Source organism: Symphalangus syndactylus, chromosome 14, assembly GCF_028878055.3.
Source record: "Symphalangus syndactylus isolate Jambi chromosome 14, NHGRI_mSymSyn1-v2.1_pri, whole genome shotgun sequence".
Classification (NCBI taxonomy): domain Eukaryota; kingdom Metazoa; phylum Chordata; class Mammalia; order Primates; family Hylobatidae; genus Symphalangus; species Symphalangus syndactylus.
In genome coordinates this window covers 49,300,723-49,316,387 of record NC_072436.2, presented here as the reverse complement: position 1 = coordinate 49,316,387, position 15,665 = coordinate 49,300,723, and the positions used below count along the sequence as shown (strand labels likewise).

General features: G+C 40.2%; 1 protein-coding gene across 2 annotated transcripts in view; it reads left to right on the top strand.

Annotated features, from left to right (window-relative positions):
• Positions 1 to 3,211: 3,211 nt before the first annotated feature.
• SLC9A2 (solute carrier family 9 member A2) overlaps positions 3,212 to 15,665 on the top strand; it is a 93,930-nt gene continuing 81,476 nt past the window's right edge. The window contains exon 1 of one of the 2 annotated variants that reach the window (XM_055241367.2): positions 3,212 to 4,054. In XM_055241367.2, the coding sequence (XP_055097342.1) occupies positions 3,766 to 4,054 (289 nt within the window). In that variant the 5' untranslated portion in view covers positions 3,212 to 3,765. Of the gene's footprint in view, positions 4,055 to 4,208; positions 4,276 to 15,665 lie in introns of those variants that run through there. The other variant, XM_063616689.1, reaches the window with a different exon arrangement.

Sequence of the window (15,665 nt, the reverse complement as noted above, 5' to 3'; positions counted from 1 at the left end):
CTGGCGCCGCACTGTGGTGCAGAAGAGCTACTGCCACTAATGAACAGTTCCCTTCCTCTCTGTCAGCCTCCACTCTACATCTGAAAAAGGCAGATAGCACATTAAACCTTTTGGAGTTGTGAAGAATATGTTTGCTGGCATGCAGAGACCTCTGCCTGCTCCTTCATACAGAAGTTCCTGAGGTTTCAACATTCTACAACTCTTCAGTAAGCTCTAAGCTCTGTATGGCAAGAGACACAAAGTTAAACTTCAGTTCCTCCTGAAGTTTCCAGTGCAGGAGCGGGGGATTTAAGATCAGTCCTGGGTTAGGTCAGGATCCTAATCTCCCCTGCACAGCTCACAGTTTTATATTTTAAGGTGCATGTCCTCTTAAGCTAACTCAGCCTTATCTTACTAGTTTCTTTCCCTTGTACCAGAAAGTATTCCAAAATCCTTTGTGATTCCTAGTGATGCCAGATCTACTGTCTTGCTTGATGGCTGTATAATTCAGGAGAGTTATTCCTATTAAAGTACTCCATTAAATACAGTAATATTCTAATGGACCACTCTTGAGCAAAGTGCAGACAAAAGTATGCATTTGCCTTAGAAGATTCATAAATTCCTAGTAAATATTTCTATGCTATGTGAAAGTCAATCTCAAATCAGGTAACTACAATTTCTAAAAATATTTAGAAATCTTGTAATGTGATTAAATTCGCACATCATTTGGGTAAAAGGGGGAAAAAAGACATGAGAGATGCCAAAATGTGAACCAGGGATCACTGGAGGAAAACGTTTCACGTGAAACTAGGAGAATTCATGTCCATCCTGCAACTTATCTAACTGTGAGAAAGGCCTGCAGCTCAGATCCGTAGTGTGTGAGAGCTGTTGATTTCACTGTCAATCATACATTTATTCATCCAATACACATTTAGCGGGTACTCACTGTCTCCGGGTAAAAGAATGAGTTAAACAGACCAATACCTTCACAGAGCTTTTCAGTGGGAGAAAAGCAAAATGATTAAGTGCTGAAAAGTTATGGGAGATCAAAGGGCATAAAAGAAGACCCCCCAATTAGTCCAGAAATTCAGCTACCAGGTAAGACGTCCAAAGGTCGCTAATAAACCACTAAAGGATTTAAAATGTGTACACACGTTTCGCTGCTTGCTTCAGTCATTCCGTGGGTGGTGTTATCACTTTCACAGCTGAGCTCCTAGTCAGAGGGCACTTTGAAGAAATAGCCAGGCCAAGTTGCTTTCAGCATAGGGACATAATTTAACTCTTTTAAAATTTGCTTTAAGGGAAATATGAAAAGAATGTCTTTTTAAACTAATTTCTTCACCTCTCATTTACAAGAATAAATAAAATGACTTTTTTTTTCAAATGTAAAAAAAAATGGATAGCCTTTAACTGCAGTAGCATAGATGTATAAAGTTAAAGTGATACCACATAGGGTTTATGGGCAGTGAGGGCCCGGAAACAGATTTGTCATTCATTTTCTTGTTCATGATGCACAATCATTCTTAAAAGTGTTGTATGACAAACTCCTAGAAATTATCGTCTAAATGTGCCCTCTCCCTATTACTATGTCACTAAGTTTGTAGAACTGCCTGATTCACTTACTGAAACTTTATCCTGCTATAACTTTTTTGAACAATCCCTGAAATATTCTCCACTGCTTATTTTAAAGTAGCTGAAAATATAGCCTGCTGTTTATGGGCAACTAGTCATGGGGTAGTCCTGGATGTGAATTCCTTCCAGACACTTACTTAATATGTAAACTTGATTAAGTCTATTTGTTTATTTTTATACATTTCACACTATATTTCTTCACTTATAAAATGGGTAAAAAATATCTGCCTCTTTGGCTTTGTATGATTAACAAAAAAATGCAAGTAAAGTGCCTTGTATTGAGCTTCCCATGTAGAGATAGATACTCGAAAAATTTAAAAAGCTCTTATTTGCTGCCTTTTCACAGGGGTATGTTAAGCACATACCTTTAATGAAAGTTTCCAGTGAAAGGAGAAGGGGAGGCTGAGTTTTGGCTGCCCAGTGATTCTTCTTAAGATAATATCTTCAGTTTCAATTCTGTAGCACTTTTGAAAAACTGATGCTTTGTGAAATATCAAATGAAGTAGTGCTCTGTAACATCTCTCAGAATTCTTCTCTCTTTTTAGCCTGGACCTGTCCCTCCATTACTTCGAAGGCCCAAAGAGGACTGTTCCTTATTTTCTTCTATGCAGGTGGAGGATTTATTTTTCTTGTACCCTCTGCTGACATCTCACTGATTTTCTGTGTTAGAACTTTGAAAAAAAAAAAAAAAAAACTGCTTTGAAGGTCCAACTGCCTGGTGTTTGTTTAATAGTAGAAGCCACGTGTTTTGACACATCAAAGATTAAGAAAAGAGGATTTTATTTCATAAATATCAAAGGGAAAACTTTCAGTTAATTGAATGGCAACTAGTCCCTTTTGTGCTCATTTCGGTTTCTGGCGATAAAGATGCTCAAACAGTGAGATCGCAACCAGTGAAGAAGGCTGAGCTCTGAAGGACAGGAAAGGTTGGCTCTCTGCATGAGAAAGCCCTTCTAGATCCAGAAGGAGAATCACGCTTCCTTTCTTTTCCTGACCACAGCCTGTCCTGTAATTAGCGGAGCAAGTCAATCTGAGCGAGGCAAATCACTGGTTTTCCATGAAATAATTATATTTCTTATGCTCTTGGACATGTACACCTCTAAGCCTAAAAGCGGAGAAAGATGTTTTGGTTTTACGTGAGCTGGGGGAGGGAGAAGAAAAGTGGCAGCGACAGTGTGGCAAACGGGTGAAAGGAGCACAATGTGGCAGAGGAGAGAACAGGATTCTGATTCCGTGGGGGCGTGGGAACACTGAGTTCCGCGCAGGGAGTTTCCCTGTGCAGAGCACCTTGTGCGCGAGTTGATAACTCTCGGAAAGGAAACAAAATTTAGCTTTCCTAAACTTTCTGTACGTCCAGGGAACCCCCTGCCTTGTCTTGGCCTCCACAGCGCCGGGCTGCGGTGACAGCACTCCTCTACCCGCCCGGGCTTCTCCTCCGGACCGCGAGCCTGTGGCGCCTCCCCGCGCGCCCAGCGCACCGGGGCGTCCCCTTGCAGGAGCCTGCGGGGGCGGGGGAGGAGGGAAGGGCGCGACGCGTGGGTCGCGCCGGTCCCTTCACTGGATGGACGTCCGACGCTGCCTCCGGGGCGGAGACAGCTCCGGCCACCATGCGCCCGATGCGGCGTTTCCACCCACAGTTCGCCGGCTCTGGGGGTGGCGGGTCTTGGCGCGCGGTGCCTGCGCGAACGGAGGGCAGCCATCGCCCCCGCGGTCACTGGGGCCCCGCGTTCCCCGCGGGCTCGAGCAGGTGCGCGGTGTGCCGGCCAGGTCCCCTTGTCCTCCTGCCCCGCGGCTTGGGCGCCGCGCCCGCCCCGCCCCCGCCCGCGGGCCGCCCTGGGCAGGGCCTGCAGCTGCGGCTGGAGAGCAGCGCACGGGCATGAGCCGGCGGCCGGCGGAGGAGGGCGGCTGAGGGCTGCTGAGGGTCCGCGCAGTGGCCTCTCGTCGCCCTGCACGTGCCTCGCCAGGCAGTGCGCCTGCTCGCAGCGAGGACCTAGCCCTCTGATTGCAGAGACCCGGTCCCGCAGCAGCGGCGGGTGGCTCTCGCTGCCCTGCTCTGCACGCGGCAGGGCGGAGCGGGCTGCGCAGCCCGCGCGCGATGCGTTGAGCGTTCCGAGGGCCAACCGCCGGTCCCCTCGGCGGCAGCCGGCGGCACCCATGGAACCACTGAGCAATTGGAGGAGCCTGCGGGCGCCACCGCCTCAAATGCTGTTGCTGCTGCTCCTGCAGGTGGCGGGGCCCGTGGGCGCCCTGGCAGAGACCTTGTTGAACGCGCCGAGGGCCATGGGCACCAGTTCTAGCCCGCCCAGCCCTGCGAGCGTGGTGGCTCCCGGAACGACGCTGTTCGAGGAGAGCCGGCTGCCTGTGTTTACTCTGGATTACCCCCACGTGCAGATCCCCTTCGAGATCACCCTTTGGATTCTGCTGGCCTCCCTGGCCAAGATTGGTGAGCGAGCTGGACTCGTGGGGAATGGGAGGGGGCGATCTCGGGGGGACACCTGGAGGGTGACTGGGTCAGCCAGCTGACCTCTAGATAGTGACTGCCTCATCTCGAATCAGGGCAGGGGCGACAGATGGAGCAGCTTCTTCTGGTTGAAAAGGACCCTTGGAAGAGCAGCTTCGAGTTTTGGTTCTTAAGCAAACATTGGCCTTGAAATGGCCCCCAATGTAAGTTCTACAAACTTAACGATTGCTGCTTACTTCTGCCGCACGGAACGCCAAGTTTGTCAGCTCTCTGCTTAAGTTGAGTGAGATCTGTTTATTGAAGTGTACCAGTCTCACCTGCAGGGAGAGAGGTGCAGACGAACCGCGGGGCTATTCATAATGTGGTTAAAACCCTGGATGCTACAGGAGAGAGGCGCCTTGGCAGTGACACAGACCCTGCTGAATAATGAGGTGCATGGAAGGGGACCGGGGACACCTGAGTGCTTGCAGCTGCAATAGAAACGCCCTTTCTCCTCCCTCTATTGGGTTGAGGCTGTCACTCTCCAGGAAGCTTTTGCTTCAGGGGTAGCTGAGGCCAGTGAGGTGAGATGCATATTTTAAAATAGTTAACTCTGGGCCCAGGACAATGGCCCAGCCTGTAATCCCAGCACATTGGGAGGCCCAGACGTGAGGATTCCTTGAAGCCAGGAGGTCGAGATCATCATGGGCAACATAGCAAGACCAAACAGTACAAAAATAAAAAATCGGCTGGGCGCAGTGACTCACGCCTGTAATCCCAGCACTTTGGGAGGCTGAGGCGGGTGGATCAAGAGGATCACTGGTCAACATGGTGAAACCCCATCTCTACTAAAAATACAAAAAAATTAGCCGGGCGTGGTGGTGGGCGCCTGTAATCCCAGCTACTCAGGAGGCTGAGGGAGGGAATTGCTTGAACCCAGGAGGCGGAGGTTGCATTGAGCCGAGATCGCCACTGTACTCCAGCCTGGGTGACAAAGCGAGACTCTGTCTCAAAAATAAATAAATAAATAAATAAATAAATAAATAAATAAATAAAGTAGCCTGGTGTTGTGGTGCACGTATGTATTCCCAGTTACTTGGAGGCTGAGGCGGGAGCCTGAGGGAGGAGGATCTCTTAAACTTAGGAGGTTGCAGTTGCAGTGAGCCATGAATGGCACCAGTGCACTCCAGCCTGGGCCACAGAGAGATACCTTGTCTCAGGAAAAAAAAAAAAAAAAAAAAAAATTACCCACTTTCGCACTACCTTTAACTCTCATTTTGAAAGCAGAAACCTCAGAATATATTTTCTCATCTTCATTACCCATGCCCCAGAAACTTTTATGTTATGAGCATGGTGCTTTATATTATTTTTACTTTATATTTTAAAGACTTTATAAAAATCCTGAAATATATTAACTACTGTTATAATGATTCGAATAAGTTGTTAGGTCCAAAGAATGTATGCATTACATGTGTTTTACATCTTTACCCTGTGAGATGAGGCAGATTTCCATAAAGAATGAAAAGATGCATTGTCTGCCATCCTCAGGGAGCTTATTGATGAGTGGAGAGAGGCGTACACACTATGTGATTATTGCCTAGGACAGTGCTGAGTAGGGTGACAAACTCAGAAATGATAGTATGCCATTGCAGGGAAGCAGAGAACACTTCCTGTGCAGAGCAAACATTTAAACTGGATTTTCCAGGATGACCAGGATCTGGTCAGTTAGAGAGAAAAGGGAGCAACATTCCAGAGAGGAATGAACAAAGGCATAAATTGGGAGAGGAGTGCAAAGCAGGTAGAAGTGATGGTTTACAGGAGGGTGGAAGTTGTGGTAGGTAAACCGGAAGCAAATCTTCATGCCAGATAAGATTAATCAGATTCTATTAGTGGTGACTAAGAGAGACACATATTATTTAATGACTCTGAAGTCTGTAATTGACTGGCTTTGACGTGGTGCTACTAGTCGAGTGTCTTAATTCCACCGAGAAATGGTATAAGGAGATGGGCTTCCCCATCTACCAACCAGATACGCACATGTTTGTAAATTCATTGCCTCTAATAATAAACTCAGATGCCACAAGCCCGCCCTGTAGGGAGTGGTGTTATTAATACTCCCACTAGTTGAGGTGGAAACTCTGAGTGAATTTGCACCCAGAAGCACACAAAGTGACAAGCCAGAATGAATGACCTGTTCCCTGTCACTCTCTCTGAGCCTCAAGGCTCCATCACTGGAGGGCTGCTTCTGTGCCTGTTTCCATTACTGCTTCTCTGTTGCCATTTCTATTCCAACTCTTTCCTTTGTTCATCATTCCTGATTGTTTTAATCAGATTAATTACAGTAATAACAGCCGCTATGAGGCACTTAAGGGTATTATCTCTAATTTTTACAGTCACCATGCCGGGTAGGTGTTGATTTCCTGGTTTCATATAGGAGAAAATGAAGAAATAGGGAGATTAACTTGGTGGTGGGTGGTGAGCCAGAATTACAGCCAGGTCTGTCTCATTTCTCATCTTTGTGCATTTCCAGAAGGCTTGTTCTTTTGTGAGGATTAAATGAGAATGAATGGGTAACATCTTTAGAATAAAGCTGGGCACACTGTAAGCACTCCATCACTCCATCCATACTGTCATCATTAGTAGCAGTGAGGACAGCAGTGTAATCAGAGTAGCAGTAGTTAACTGTACAGTTTCTGGCACTACAGAACCTTTTCCACTGTTCACTGTCCTGGGCTGCCTCCTGTCTCTCTTTACTTCTGTTTTGCCCTCAGCCTTCCACAACTGTTCTTATTCTGTGGGCTACCTTCCTGCACTTACTCTCTTGCTGTCCTGTTCCATTCATTTTATTGGACCATCTCACTTTCATTGTGTGGTATTTTGTTAAAGGCATTCATGCTTGCTTGCATAACAAGTGTATTTGTCTCTCCACTAGCATCTTTTTAGCCCAGATATGTTTATATTCCCTGGGCCCCCTCTGTTCTAGTTGCCAGTTTCTGCTCTTCCCTGCATTGTGCTTGGCTGTGGAAATCATCACGTATTGCACCTCCTGTCCTCCCCCAAATTTGGAACGTCTCTGGCTACTACTTTATCTTTCCTTTCTGCCTTTGAGTGTCACAGAGATGATAATTTCCACCCAGAGAGTGGTCTGAACAGCCAAACGGAGACTGCCGTGGGTAGAGTGAAGGGTATATTTCTCGGGACAGAAAGTGGAGTTTTAGAGTCCAAAATGCTGGGGCCTGGGGTATTTTCTCTAGATTCTCCTGCATAGAGCCCAGCCTCGTCCTGCAGCTTCCCCTGTGTTCCTAGAGGAGCCAGGAAATGCCCAGAAATCCACGCCCCTCCTCTTGCTCCCGGGGTCCTGAACTTTCTGTTTGGTTTTAAGCAAGACCGTTCTGGTGCTGTGGGACACTTTTGTACCGCATTAAACAGTCATCTAGTCATTTCTCTTTCAACTTTTGTTCTGAAAAAGCTGTTTTGTGGTGGGTTATGTGACTTAAGTTGCTCATATTTGGGAATGAAGAGGAATTGAGCTGTGCAGGTGGATGTGATACTGTGGGGTAATGCAAATGCTAACGCCTGCAAAATGCCATGGTTTCTATTTGGGGCACTTTTATGCCAGTTGTGTGCCTTAGAGAACCTTACCTGCCTCAGAGAACATGGAGAAACATTGCTAGTGATTAATCTAAACATGGTTAAATTGACAAGTTATCCAAAGTGCAGGATCCGAATAACATTTGTAGGGGTTTAAATAATGGCTGATGGTGAATTCAGAATAGTTTTCTAATATAATATATATTACATTATATATTATAAGCTAATATAATATATATTACATTATATATTATAAGCTAATATAATCTTAGAAATATTACAATCAAAGTGAGAAAATCCATTTTTGGCAAAGCATTGAATGATTCAGCTTAGCTCTTAATTGTTACACTTGATTATCAGGGAAAATCAACATCCTAATTACTTGGTCCAGAAAAAGTAGTTTCATAATTATAAAATTTACCAAAACAATGATGATAATGACGGTGATGATGATAAAGATGATGATGACTATGTGTTTATAAAGTAGGTCAAAATATTTTTTTTTAAGCACAGCAAATTTAGTATACTTCAGAAAAGCTTTAAAAGTTTTGGCAAGAAATGTTTCCTCATTTGTTTCTTACTTAGGTCCTCGCACATGTGAATTCACATTATTCTTTTACTTTGAATATTTATATCTTGAGCAACAGTTGATTATTTTTATAGTTATAAATACACACTTTGCTTGATAAATCTTGCATAGAGAGATGGGGTTCTACAACCTGGAATAACGCGTAGCCAAAGAATTGAGATAAAATTTTCTGATGTGTTTTAAGATTGCCTCCTCTGATTTCTTTGCCTGTGAAGTGGTCCACTGGGGTTTTTGCTAATTTAGGTGAACTTGGACATGGACTGTATTTCTTCTCAAGGTTTAAGGACAAAGCACTGAGTACCTTGCTGTCTAAAGTAACAGAGCCTCCTTCTTTGTCCTGGGCTCCCCCTAACATACATTCCCATATCTTAAGGTCTTGTGGGGCTGGCCTATTTCCGTCTCCTTTCAAGTGTCACTGGTCACTCTGCTCTTTTTATTTTCTCTGCCCCTAAGTTGGAGTAAGATGCAGAATTTTCCACCTCCCTCCATCCTGCTGTCATGAAATTAAATAAATTATATTCTCATAATTTTAAGGGGAAAGATAGAAAGCAGTTTGGCTCATGAAGACATCTCCCCTGGGATCCAGGCTATCCTGAAATTGAAATATGAAACCGAAGAGTTTCATGTCTGTCTGAATTACAGAGACTTTGATCTCTGAAAAAAACTTATCCTTGCACTTTGTTTTTCTTTGTCCTGTGGTTTTCCTGAGGCATATTCATCAACTGGTTGGTCAATGGATGGAGCTCAGGGTCTTCACCTGCTATCTGAACCACATCTCACTTTGAATACACTTCTAAATTCAGGAGTTTCTGGTGGCAGGTATTGGTTCCTAAAAGAAGAGCACTGATTCCTTTCCTTCTCAAAGCCTCGATCTTTTCCCAGACACATTTTCTGTTCTCTGTCTGAAGGATGACTTTAACAGCTTTCTCATCTTCTCTCTAAAAACCAATTTGGGTGTCTTCTAGAATTTCGCCATTACACTTTACCTCTGAAGTGTTTTAGTACCCTTTAAAATAATAGATTTTTAAAATTTTTTTATTATACTTAAGTTCTAGGGTACATGTGCACAACGTGCAGGTTTGTTACATATGTATACATGTGCCATGTTGGTGTGCTGCACCCATTAACTCATCATTTACCTTAGGTATATCTCCTAATGCTATCCCTCCCCTCTCCCCCCACCCCACAACAGGCCCCCGTGTTTGTGTGTGATGTTCCCCTTCCTGTGTCCAAGTGTTCTCATTGTTCAATTCCTACCTATGAGTGAGAACATGCGGTGTTTGGTTTTTTGTCCTTGCGATAGTTTGCTGAGAATGATGGTTTCCAGCTTCATCCATGTCCCTATAAAGGACATGAACTCATCATTTTTTATGGCTACATAGTATTCCATGGTGTATATGTGCCACATTTTCTTAATCCAGTCTATCATTGTTGGACATTTGGGTTGGTTCCAAATCTTTGCTATTGTGGATAGCGCCGCAATAAACATATGTGTGCATGTGTCTTTATAGCAGCATGATTTATATTCCTCTGGGTATATGCCCAGTAATGGGATGGCTGGGTCAAATGGCGTTTCTAGTTCTAGATCCCTGAGGAATCGCCACACTGACTTCCACAATGGTTGAACTAGTTTACAGCCCCACCAATAGTGTAAAAGTGTTCCTATTTCTCCACATCCCCTCCAGCACCTGTTGTTTCCTGACTTTTTAATGATCGCCATTCTAACTGGTGTGAGATGATATCTCATTGTGGTTTTGATTTGCATTTCTCTGATGGCTACTTTAAAGTTCATATGGAACCAAAAAAGAGCCCACATTGCAAAGTCAATCCTAAGTCAGAAGAACAAAGCTGGAGGCATCATGCTACCTGACTTCAAAATGTGCTACAAGGCTACAGTAACCAAAACAGCATGGTACTGGTACCAAAACAGAGATATAGACCAATGGAACAGAACAGAGCCCTCAGGAATAATACCACACATCTACAACTATCTGATCTTTGACAAACCTGACAAAAACAAAAAATGGGGAAAGGATTCCCTATTTAATAAATGGTGCTGGGAAAACTGGCTAGCCATATGTAGAAAGCTGAAACTGGATCCCTTCCTTACACCTTATACAAAAATTAATTCAAGATGGATTAAAGCCTTAAATGTTAGACCTAAAACCATAAAAACCCTAGAAGAAAACGTAGGCAATACCATTCAGGACATAGGCATGGGCAAGGACTTCATGTCTAAAACACCAAAAGCAATGGCAACAAAAGCCAAAATTGACCAATGGGATCTAATTAAACTAAAGAGCTTCTGCACAGCAAAAGAAACTACTATCAGAGTGAACAGGCAACCTACAGAATGGGAGAAAATTTTTGCAATCTACTTATCTGACAAAGGGCTAATATCCAGGATCTACAAAGAACTCAAACAAATTTACAAGAAAAAAACAAACAACCCCATCAAAAAGCGGGTGAAGGATATGAACAGACACTTCTCAAAAGAAGACATTTATGCAGACAACAGACACATGAAAAAATATTCATCACCACTGGCCATCAGAGAAATAATAGATATTTTTATCACCAAATGAAAATGTTACATTATACCCACTTTAACAATGATAACCATGTTCAGCTTTATTTCTTACAGAATTATTTCACCTAGATTGAAGCCCTAAGAAGTATACAATGAACTATTTGCATAAAACCATTTTTTCTGGCCGGGTATTGTAGCTCACAACTGTAATGTCAGCACTTTGTGGGGCTGAGGTGGGAGGATCACTTGAGGCCAGAAGTTTGAGACCAGCCTGGGCAACATAGTGAGGCCCAATCTCTTCAAAACGTTAACAACAACAACAAAGCCAGGTTTGGTGGCCTGTGCCTTTAGTCCCAGTGACTCAGGAGCTAGGCAGGAGGATCACTTGAGCTCAGGAGTTCAAAGTTACAATGATCTGTGATGATGCCACTGCACTCCAGTGGGGGTGGGCAAAGACACATGGAGACCCGCTCTCTTAGAAACAACAAAAAAAAAACAAACTGTTCCTTGGATGGTATAAAAACCCACCTGTAAAAGCAAGTGAATTGATGGTTTTGGTATATGGATAGATTTTAACCAGTGAGTCCATGGCTTTAATGTTTATAGTTTTATTTGGTTTATCTGTGTCTTCTGGGGTCAATTATGGTAATTTGTATTTCTTATAAAATTATTATTTTGAGTTTTTAAAAACTTATTGGAAGTTATTTTATGACTTAAAAGATCTCCACTTTATATGCATTTATGTTCTCCTTTCTGTTTCTAATATTGTTATGTTTTTCTTTTTTTCACCTTCATCAGGTATGCAGGAGTTTGTCTATTTGATACTTTATCAAAGAATTAGCTTTTGGTTAGCTTCTAAGTCATCTGCTTCTGCTCTTACATTTATGATTTACTTACTTCAGCTTCCTTTGGATTTATTTATTTAATTAACCCTTGAATTGAAAACTTAACCCATTAATTGTTTAGTTTACTTATGTTCTATTAATATTGTTAATTTCCACCTTACAAGAGTAAGAAACACCAATATTTAAAAATATAATTAATATTATTTTCAATAGTTTCTCTGCTAGGTATTTTTATGAATCCCTGAGCTCCAAAATTGACATGCACTTATGCTAAAGTGACATCAGTCTTATTAAAATGAACAAAATTACTTCAGTAGCTTACTTACTTATTGAAACTCCTAATAAGCCAATTCCCCTAGTCAATTTATCCAAAATATGGGTATTTGCTTGTTTTCATTAAATTCAAATCTATGTTATATTGTATACTTAAGACTCTGTCACAAACCAAACATATTCATAATACTCAAAGTTTATGTAAATTCATCTTTAATACAAATAATAACAATAGAGAATGGTAAAGACAAAAGATTTAAGGGAAATTATGCAAATAACATATCAGTTTCTGAATAAATTGCATGATATCTTTACTGCTGTTAAGTAGGAAACCATGGGTGTTCTGAAAAGATTACTTAACACAACATATCAGTGATAAAACTGGAATGATGACTGCTTTTGATGGATCTCATCTCAGGATGCTCAGAGTCCATAAAATCAGTTTGATCTTCATGGAGCCAAAGGAATGCTTCATGAGCTAAAATAGAATTAGTCAATGAAACTCTTCTTAAAAATGAATTCTTATGATCCAAATGGGTAAATTTTGGAAGAACAGCAATATATGTATTTAAGGCTAGAAATATACCCCCTTTTTCCTACTTTAGTTGTATTGCATAGTTTTGATATGCGGGGTTTCCGCTGTCACTCAGCTCTCAGTATTTTTAAACCCCCTTGTGATATTTTATTCTGACTCAATAATTAGTTAGAATTTTACTTCTCAGTTAATAAGCTTATGGAGATTTGGGGTTTTTGTCGTCATTGTCGATTTTAGAGATAGGTTCTCACTATGTTGCAATGGCCGCTCTCAAACTCCTTAGCTCAAATGATTCTCCCCCCTAAGCCTCCCAAGTAGCTGTAACTATAGGCATGCACAACTATGCCCAGTTGTTTTTTATTTTATTGACATTTTAATGCATTTTGGCTAGATAGGTATAATGCTGATTTTTAGTGTTGATTGTGATATACTTTATGGCTTATTTTATGGACATTTTAAAACTATATTTTCCATTTATGCTTGAAAAAACAATGTGTATTCTCTATTTATTGTGTACAGGATTTTATATACTTAGATGTATACATATACAGACACACAGAGACTAGATCAGATTTCTAATTACAGTGTTAAAATCTTCAATAGCATTACCAGTTTTTTGGTTACTTTATCAGTTCCTGGGGTACATTAAAATCACTTCTAAAATTGTGATGTCGATTACCATTTGTAATTGTTTCAATTTTTGCTTTGTTTTGATGCTATGTTATTACATACTCATTCAATATTATTACATCTCCAGAGTGAGTTCTTCCTTTATTTATTGTTTTTAACTTCCTTATTTCCAGTACTTGTGGCTCAAAGTGTATTTTTTCATATAAAACTATTACCATTTAAAAGAAAACTTGATTTTGCACATGTACTTTTTTTCCATATCTGTTTTCTATATCTACATTTTCCAGATGTATATTTTTATACCTATACTATCAAATGAGTTATGTTATTTTCATTTGGCTAGGCCTCATTAAACCACATAGATCTGGATTTTGCATCTTTAATTTCACATTTTAAAACACCGTAGCTTAAAAAGAGAAATGTAATTACACTTATTGTGAATAATGATATAGTTTGACTTATTTTGCTCTCTGTTTACCATGCTTTCATTTGGTATCCTAATCTTTCTTTCTTGTCATATTTTGGCTTGGTTGATTTCTCTTTCTTATTTGTTTTTTATACATAATTATATATTCTATTTCTATTCTTTTTAAGGTTACTATACAGTTTAGTGTGATTATCTGATTTAACAGGAGTCAACCAGAGTACCATGGCTCACATCTCAGATACATTTTCCTACATATTTTGTGGTTGTGTGATTTTGAGTATATAACTTAAACTCTCAGGGCTCAGTAGTCCTGGCGGTAAAGTGGGGACAATAAATGTAGCAATGTCATAGGCTGTTGTGTAAAGTAAATTAGCTAATATATGTAAAGTTTTAAAATAATTTCATGGAACATAATGGCATCAAATTTGTTCCTAGAACATAAAAATATTTGCTATTTTTATTATCTTCTTCCTAATACTTGAACTTAAAAAAATTCTAACTGTGTGTTTCAGAATTATAATATTTTGTCATAATTCATATTTGGACTGTATTTTAACTTCCTCCAAATTAGTTTTTACTTTGTGTAAGAAGTAGTTACATAGATTTGTAAACATGTTTTCCAGTTTTTCTTCATTGTTACTTTTTATCTCTTTCTGCCTTCCGGATTCTTTTTTGTTTGTTTTTGTTTTTACTGATGTATATTCTTTAGTGGATACTTCAGGGAAGGCTTTAGTCTTGTATGGAAACATCTTTATTTTTATTATACTCTTAAATGATAATATAACCGAGTGTAGGGTTTGGTGTTATTTATCACTCGGAATATATTACTTCAATACTTTATGTCCTCTTTTGTTGGTAAGCAGAATTATGTTGTTACACTGCCTTTTGATATTAATTTGACTCATGTCTCTGGTTTTATTTAAGTTTTTTAAATTGTTTTTGATATTCTGCCATTTTCTTAACGTGTCTAAGTATAGATTTACTTTATTTTTCTTGCTCAGATCTTGTTATACTTCCATGCTTCTTAACAGCTGTTTCATGTTTTTTGTCTCTTCATTGCTGTGGTATTTCTTGGTGATTTTATCTTCTCTTTTTTTCCAGCTTACCATATTTTACTCTCAGTGCATTTCTAATCTGTGGTTAACCTACTCATTGGATTTTTAGTTTTAATTATATTTTCATTTAAGCTGTTTGGGCCCTTTTTCAAGTCTATCTGTGTTTTGTTCATGCTGTTGCATTATGTAATTTTAGTAATTATTGGTTTTATTCTTCTTTTATTCCTTTATTCCTTTAAACTATATTCATTTTAATAGTCTCTTTTGGATTGTTCTGTTATTTATAATACTTGGGGTGCTAATTCTTATATTTATCCATTTACTGACTTTCTCTTTTCAATATTTATTTCCTTATGTAGATTGTAGTTCTAATTATGAGCTTAAATTCAGCAGGTGATGTTTATTTAGCAAACGTCTGTTTTCCTTAAGTTGTAAAATGTTCTTACAAAATGGTTTGGAGTGTACTTCTTGCTGGGACCTAGGGTTTTAATGATTTGTTTTTACTATTCATTTCTTAGCTTGGCTTTACTATGTGATTCAAGTACTATAGATACAGACTTAATACCTGTATGTGGTACAGACCTGGAATTTTAGACTTCATGGGCAAATTTCCCCTGGTTCAAAGCCATAAGGAGTTGACATATTTCTTTTCCTTCCTTTTTTTCTTGGCTAAAAGCATCTTTTCTTTTTTTTTTCCTAGTATTTATTTATTTAGGACAATTTAGCTCTTGGAAATTCAGGAATTTCTTCAGGAGCCCTTTCTTTAGTGGTCTGAAGTCAAATTTCTCATCCTCATGTAGGTGTTAAAATGCCACATCCTAGCACATAGGTCACACATCTATGTCAGGAATTCCCCTGGTTCACTGTGACTTCAAATCCTACTGACATATCTCATTTTGATTTTCTTCTTATTTTTTGCCTCCTAGACCTTTTCCTTAATTTTGAACTCGGGTAGATATTAATATATTATGTAGTAGTATGAGGAGACACCATTTGTGTCCATATTGTTGGATATCTCTGTGACATTTTACACAGCACGTTGTAAGGACATACTTTCTACAGAAGGTTTAATTCTCATGGTTATGTTATCATAATGGCTTCTCTTTAATGTAAGGTAAAAATAGTGTGTACTTTCCTAG